At 35.8% G+C, this 7,519-nt stretch overlaps 1 protein-coding gene and 1 pseudogene across 2 annotated transcripts; both read right to left on the bottom strand.

Annotated features, from left to right (window-relative positions):
- Nucleotides 1-3,353: 3,353 nt before the first annotated feature.
- On the bottom strand, nt 3,354-3,463 carry LOC137735794 (U6 spliceosomal RNA; annotated as a pseudogene).
- Nucleotides 3,464-4,140: 677 nt separating this feature from the next.
- Nucleotides 4,141-7,020, bottom strand: LOC137735310 (ubiquitin-conjugating enzyme E2-17 kDa-like). 2 transcript variants are annotated; one of them, XM_068474724.1, is made up of 5 exons: nt 6,855-7,020; nt 6,641-6,720; nt 5,310-5,437; nt 4,656-4,760; nt 4,141-4,536 (listed from the first exon to the last, which is right to left on the bottom strand). In XM_068474724.1, the coding sequence occupies exons 2-5, from the start codon at nt 6,708-6,710 to the stop codon at nt 4,393-4,395; spliced, it is 447 nt and encodes a 148-aa protein (XP_068330825.1). In that variant the 5' UTR covers nt 6,711-6,720; nt 6,855-7,020; the 3' UTR covers nt 4,141-4,392. The 2 variants fall into 2 exon arrangements, with proteins under 2 accessions (XP_068330825.1, XP_068330824.1); XM_068474723.1 differs by having other exon boundaries at nt 6,641-6,710; nt 6,855-6,976.
- Nucleotides 7,021-7,519: the final 499 nt, after the last annotated feature.

Below are 7,519 nucleotides of genomic sequence, written 5' to 3'. Positions count from 1 at the left end.
AATGAATAATGCAATTGTTTTGTGCCTCAAAGCAAGGGATTTGGTAGGACATGTTTTCATCTTTTAGTCTACAATTTGTTGAGAATGAATCTGACATTAATGGAACGAGAGATTTTGTATGGGTTTGTAAGTAAAATGAGTTACTTTTCATATTATATTAATTGGTTTTATTCTAGAACTTCAATTTTATTCATGATTTCAAAACATGTTGCTCCACATGTGAAGCCTAACACCATACATTCTCCACGTCATCTCATTTGTGTTGTCCACATGTTTTGTTTGAACATTCATCACATGTGAGAGGCATGTTGACAATGAATCTCACATTGACAAAAAGAAAAACCTTATAAGGACTTATAAATAAGTTGAATTAAACACCATTTAAATTAGTAAATGGGTTTTCATTTCGAAAAGCCAAAAAAATTAGGAATATAAGTGTATAAAAGGATTTGGTAGAGCACAAGTTTTATTGTCCCTATAACATAAGACCAAGATTATATAGATACAACTTCTAATTGCACAAACATAAGGAAGAATGATGAATTTTACCTACACTAGAACAATGTCATTGTAGTGAACTCAACGTTGAACAATAACTTGCTGCGACTCATAAAGGTATTAGTGTAAATATCATATCCTTTCTAAGACAAAATAAGCAAAGTTGCAAGTTATAGTTTTCTACGTAAATCAACCAGAAGAAGACAGAAATTGAACTTGTATATGTTTTTGTCCAAGTCAGTTACTCGCATTTTCTTTCCATAATTTGTAGTTTTTAGCTAACAATATTCTTTGTGAAAACTCGGTGGAGTGCATTAGACGAGAGCCTTTCCTCTCGTACTATGAATTGCTATTTTTATCAAATTATGGTGCTCTTTTTCAGTGAATATTATTAGTGCGAAATTAGACAATGATTAGTGCTTAATAATTATCTGAACCATCATTAGTGATTTAAGAAGCGGTTGGAATTTGAATTATTGATCGACATGTTCTGCTCGATAACTGTTTTGATTTGCTGCGGCAAGCAGCAGCTTCGCAGATGACACGCACCTAACTTCCACCAAAAAGTCTCTAGTGGAACCGGATGTCATAGTTTCTCTCAGCCCTTCCTTCAAATCTTCAACATGACACACACTGATACACAAGTTGGGTTTTGTACAAGACGTTTTGTCTTTCTTAAAAACAAAGTACGTCAAGAAAACTCTATTTCTTCTATGTTTTTGGTCTTTTTTTGTAAGATGTAGAATCTTCTCGTGATACTTCAAATCTGAGATCTGATATCAAAGTTCTTGTAGATGTGATTTCGGCTAGTTTGCTCGAGTGGCATCTTGCAGATGTACCTAAGTTTAGATCTCTTTCTTTGTATATTTCAAAATTAGAATATCATCTTATCAATAAAATGTAGAAGTGGCATCTCGCCCGCGTTGGAAACAGGAGACCCCAAGTACGTAAAACTAAGGTACTAATCAAGATTAAATCCAACTAAAAATAATGAACCAGATTTTTAGGGGCCATGCTCACCACTTGCCGGATTTTATTTTATTCTTTGAGTTAGGCTTTGGACTCAGATTCATGCATAGATGACGATTCGACACTTGTAATTTCCTTTCCAAATCACAATAAACAATATACAAATTATGTGCAATATCGAGAGACATCTTAGTGTGCCCAGAATAGAAACACGTACGTCATATTCTATTATATAAGTGGAAAAACACTTAAAAATAAAATTTCTTTCTATTTATATAATAACATATGACGTACTAATGTTTTTGACATATTAAAAAATCTCTCTTCAACATGGATCACCATGTCGACTTGATTTTTTAATTTTATGAATTTTATGGCACCTAAAGTTCAAAGGGTATTAATTTTATGGCACCTAAATTTCAAAGGGGCATATATAATATATAATAGATTTATGGGAAGTTGAACGTATTAAATTGGTTTTTGCATTCCTAGGCATTGTTCTTCTTTTGCGACCTTCTGGGGCTTCATCTATATCTTTATTTGAAAAGATAATTTTTTTAAAGTTGAACATTTTATGGATTATCTGTTGCTTTATGTTTTAACATAATATTTTGTATTGTTGGCATGTAAATTGACGTTAAGGGGCGAGGTGATCAAAAATTCATAAAGGATTTCACTTTTGAAATAATCTTCTTAGCATTTCTTTTTCAGAAATTATAGTCCAATTTGAATACGATATTTAAAATGAAAATAATACGTTGATAACAAATCCTTCTAGAAATATTAAGATCCCACGACAGAGTAAACGGTCGAGGAAATATGACTAAAACCAAGATTACTACATTAATCAAGGTTCAGTTACCACTATATTAATTAATCTTATAATTTGTGGCCACCTTGATCGAGATTGATCTGAGTTTTCCTGCGAGGTTATGAGTGATTGTGACCCTTTGAGGAGTTGAGTGGACAATTCGCTGTGTGATTAATGCCTATGCCGATAAGTTTGACTCTTAGCATGAAACGTGCAATCCGAAGGAGACTTTCAAAATGGAGATTTTTCATAGATTCTCTATCATCTAATGTTATTGGTACAATATTTTATAATATTGACATAAAAATTGATGTTGAACAGTGAGATGATAGATAATCTATGAAGAGTCTCATCACCTTAGCATTTTGTTTTTTTTTTTTCCCTAACTAAAATTACTCAAATTTACAGGAGATGGATTCAAGCTAATTAGCTCTACAGATATTTTAGCAAGGCAATGTACCTATCTCGATGTAATTAAGGTGACGGCCCTATTACATTTGAAACAGTGATTTGAACAATCGGCTCGTTTACCACATTAAGAGATGACAAAACTATTGTTCCAATAAATCAAAAACCGTTTTACATAAATAGTGGGATAACTCTATCCCAATCTATCTAAACGATAGGTCTCAATTTGAGAGGACGAATTAGGTACAAACTATAAAGTAATTGACGTACTCTCTTAACCAACTGACCTAATCTAATTAGCGTGGCTACAATTTACTTCAAGAAGGTTTTATTATCTGTGCAAACTCAAATATACACAATGGAATGGAAGTTATCAATCCACTGCTTTTATGGATACAGCCCAACAAACCTAAATAGGTTTCCAAGCATGTAAAACTGGTTGGTCTATGATGACCCAAATTTAAAGATTTTGGATTTTGGGTTGGGCTCTTGTCGAGTCTAACAGGTTATTTGTTATTACCGTATTCGAGAGTTGATGTTTTGAACTTTTCAACCTGTTCGGATTAATGCTACTTAGGTTGTGTCAAAAGTACATTCAATTCTCTCTTTTCGATTGATGTAAACACATTGAAGACCATGACAAGGATCAAGAGAAAAAAGGGTACCAAAAAATTTAGACAAATTCTCAATTTATGTGTGTTATTCTTGTTTAGGGGTCATACTAATCTTCATTGCATCGTTCAAATTTTAAATGATGTCCATTTGATAGTGGTGGACGCGGATCAGTTTAATTTGGGTTGACATAAAAAAACAAAAAAAAAAACAAAAAACAAATCAACTGGTATTCACCAGTTCAGTTTGGTTCGATTTTGACAAATGCCAACATCGAAACCAAATTGAACCAAGCTATTGTTAATTGGTTTAATTCAGTTTTGTTTGGTCGCTTTGAGCTTGTTCGACACATAAATAAAGAGTTCTAATCTTCTATAACATTCACACATCTGATGCATTCTAATTCAATTGAAAGCTTGAATTTTTTGGAACATAAAAAGTTAATTAAGTCAAATAGAACTCAATCTCAATTAAGTAAAATTTCATGCTAGCAAACAATTTATTAATTACAATCTCATATAAGCATAAGATACATATAATCTCCTATTTGTTGATAGTCATTACACCCTACAGTATGCAAGGCGAGGACTTCGCAAGAGATCACATATCCTAGTATTGTCTCCTCCAATCTCGCTTAACTACGGAATTAAGAGCCCAAACTTGCTTAAGAGCTGAGTTCAAACGGGATCCGGTGTATTCGAGTTAGTATGAATTGTAAATTCCATTTTAATTTATATATTTGTTTGATGGGCTTCGGGTGCCCCCCTTGTTTTAATTTGTGAATTTAATTTTGTTACAGCCCAAGCCCATTAAAAATTATTAAGCCCAGGCCCAATTTATCTAAAATATAAACGACGAATTCGGAGATACAAATCATTGTTCTAAAAGATCCACATTATCCATACAAACAATTAAAGAAAGCAACATGTGTTGGCTTTTCTTTCTTTTCTTTTTTTTTTTTTTTTTAAAATCAAGAGGACATGTTATGGAACTCATTTCATTTTAGTCCATTTTTCTTGGGATTCAAGGCATTACACAAACTCAAACACGAGAAAGATAGAAGAAGCCTCCTACGGCACGTACCACAAGCTCTTCTAGCCCATGGCGTATTTCTGGGTCCAGCTCCTCGCTGTCGTCTCGTATTTATTCCTGTCCGTCTTGTACATGTGAGCAATCTCCGGCACCAACGGATCATCGGGGTTTGGGTCCGTCAACAAAGAACAGATGGAAAGCAATACCTGATGACAGAAAGTAGCAACGGTAAGTTATAATGTAAACAAGACCGCAAGGATGATTTTTCATATTTTCTATGTTGGAGCTTTTCACTTTTCAGTGCTACGCGCCTACGAGACAATACCTTGGAAATAGTTAGAGCAGGACTCCACTGCTCCTTCAAGATGTCAAGGCAAATGCTTCCGTTGCTGTTTATGTTAGGGTGGAATACTTTCGTTCTAAATGCCACCTACAGAACCACCAAGGTATAAGCGATGGAGACAAAAAAAGAGAACCGGAACTCCATGATCAGAAAGACTACACAAATTATTGAACGATGAAAACGAAGAATGCAATGGTAATTCTGCTATACGATGGAAAAACATCCACAGCAGACTTCTTTTTGTTTTCTACAGAAGTATATATACATCCCTTTATATTCTCCTCTTCTGGAAAAGTTCGAGACATGCAGTAGTTTTTCTCAGTGCAATTACTGAAAACGTGAGGGCTAATGGATGCACCGAGTAGAAGTGCTGGTGGTAACTACAAAAACCAGTTCAACATATGGGTATTCAAGGTAGACGTTGTGCCAAGGGTGGTAGAAAGGAGAAGACTGACAAAATCGGTAAGTTACATTAACAGGATTAACTATAGTTCAAACCCCAGCTAAAATCCATCACATTATTGGTCAAAATTTTCAATTTTTCTGGGAATAATGGAGAGAAAACGAATCACGTCGACCGCTGAAGTTCAATGATAAAAACACACTTCATTGTTAGAATTGGATAGCTAGTAGTACCTTTGGTGGCTTAAAGGGATAATCTGGAGGAAAATGAATACTAACTAGGAAAACACCCCCAGCATATGGACTGTCTGGGGGACCCATTATTGTTGCCTGCCAGTGGAACATGTCTTCGGCAACAGGACCTGCAATATCCCCAAAGAAAACAAGGTAAGAAATCAATGAAATAATAAAATACAGAAGGAAATGGCGCAGGATTTGTACAGATTGCTTAAACAACGTCTTAGTTTGAATAACACAAGAAGATCTTAAGGGGACATTATCTGTCCTGAAAAAAACTGTTTGCCTATGTAAAAATACATGTGTATCTTCTGATGCAATCATGCATAATCATAAAGCGAAAAAAGAAGCATACGACAAATGAGATTATATATTTTAGTCACTTCCATATGCAGTGCAGGAAGAGTAATAACCATTTTGACTGTTTTTGCATGTAGAGCAAACTTCAAATATAAACGAGCTAGTCGTATGTAAAGCCTCTGACCAGACTGGATAATCCAGCTGCAGACGACGTCATAATCTGAACATCTGCCCAGGTAGCCAAGCTGGATCAATAGAATCCATAACAATCTGGAAAGGGTGAAAATTTCCAGAAATGATGCGTATAAAATCACTTGAACCCAGTATCACATCTAGCTAGCTAAGCAAGTTCTTCGCTAGATCACCCAAGAATGGTACGCCAAACCACGGTGCTTGAATGGTACAAGAGCAATCATGAGAAGCGAGACCATTAGTCAAATGCAAAAGTTACAAAGCTCAAGAACACATCAATATGTGTTTTACATACGCAGAACAAAGCATTAAGCATGGATATTCGTTACACAGTCAATTACAATTCCAGTACCACCAAGTATTCAGATGAGGACGGTGTTTGTGCCAATTTTTATGCCACGACACAAACACACGCCTATAATTAAACCCGTTAACCCCACACGAGAACAAATCACTACAGGAGGGCAGTTAAATGATGAAAAGCACCCAGTGCTATGACAAACTTTATTCTTTACTTGTGTAAAAATATACCCACAATTTTAATTTAAGCACGGGCGGCGCATCACCAACACGAATTATGACGTGCGTGCTTACACTAATTCTGATCCAGAAAACTAATTCACATAAGTTTCGCTTTCCCATACAAATTTACAGCACGTATAAATTACAGAATTCAATTTCGCGGATTATTCATTGCAAAGTGACAACCAAACATCTACAAAGCACCAAATGATCATAATCGACGGTATAATTTGACGAAAGTGATTAACTAAAAGATGAAATTTCAAGCTAGCATCTACACAGATTCAAAATTCACAACGGGAAGATAGGATTACCGGCGCTGCAGGACGTAGGAGGATCCTTCTGCAGATCTTTGAGTTCCTTCAAGATCCGCTTGGACGCCATCTGCGAAAACCTAGATAAATCAACACCAACAGATCAAAATCCATAACCAAAAGCCACGCAACACAACAAACAGCTTACACACCTAAAAACGCAGCTCAATTCTCTCTCTCACAGAAGAAGAAGAAGAAGAGATCGTATTCGTACCTGATTGGAAGAGTTAAAGGGAGAGAAAACGAAGATGGAGACGAGGGAGAATCGAATTCGATTGAAGCGGAAGCGGAAACGGAAACGGAAGAGGTAGGGAAATGCGATTGATTTTTTGACGATGGGGGAAACGACTTTTTATAAAAGTGCTTCTGCGGTCCGCCCTCCTTATGGAATCGACCTGTTGTTGACTTGCCGTTGATTGGCTTAAATTCTATTCCGTCGGTCCCACCTGGCGTCCTCTTTACGATTATCGCTCGCTCCTTCCTTTTCCTTTTCTTTTGGATTTTTGTTTTTATATTTTCGGCGCCGAAAGTCACCAACGAATAAAGGATTTTCGATAAGACGACGTCGTTTCCTGCTCCTGGTAAAAAGTCAATAGGCGCGTTAGTTGAACGGCTGGAAACGACTGGGTCTAGTTATTGGCCGCGAATTGGCCCATTGGTTGATACGGACGGAGATCGATGATTGGATCAATGGGTCAAATATTTGAGATTATATTCGAAGTAAATTATATAGGCAATTGCAAATTCGTTGATAAATTAATATACAGTTAATCACAATAAAAATAAACGTTAATCAATAATGTGCTCGTCTCGTTACACTCACAACAACGTAGGTTTTTTCCTATCTTGATTGAAGTTCTATCTTTTTCTGTAAGAAAA

Source organism: Pyrus communis, chromosome 5, assembly GCF_963583255.1.
Source record: "Pyrus communis chromosome 5, drPyrComm1.1, whole genome shotgun sequence".
NCBI lineage: Eukaryota > Viridiplantae > Streptophyta > Magnoliopsida > Rosales > Rosaceae > Pyrus > Pyrus communis.
Note: the sequence above shows the minus strand (reverse complement) of the source record. Positions and strands in the feature narration are given on the sequence as shown.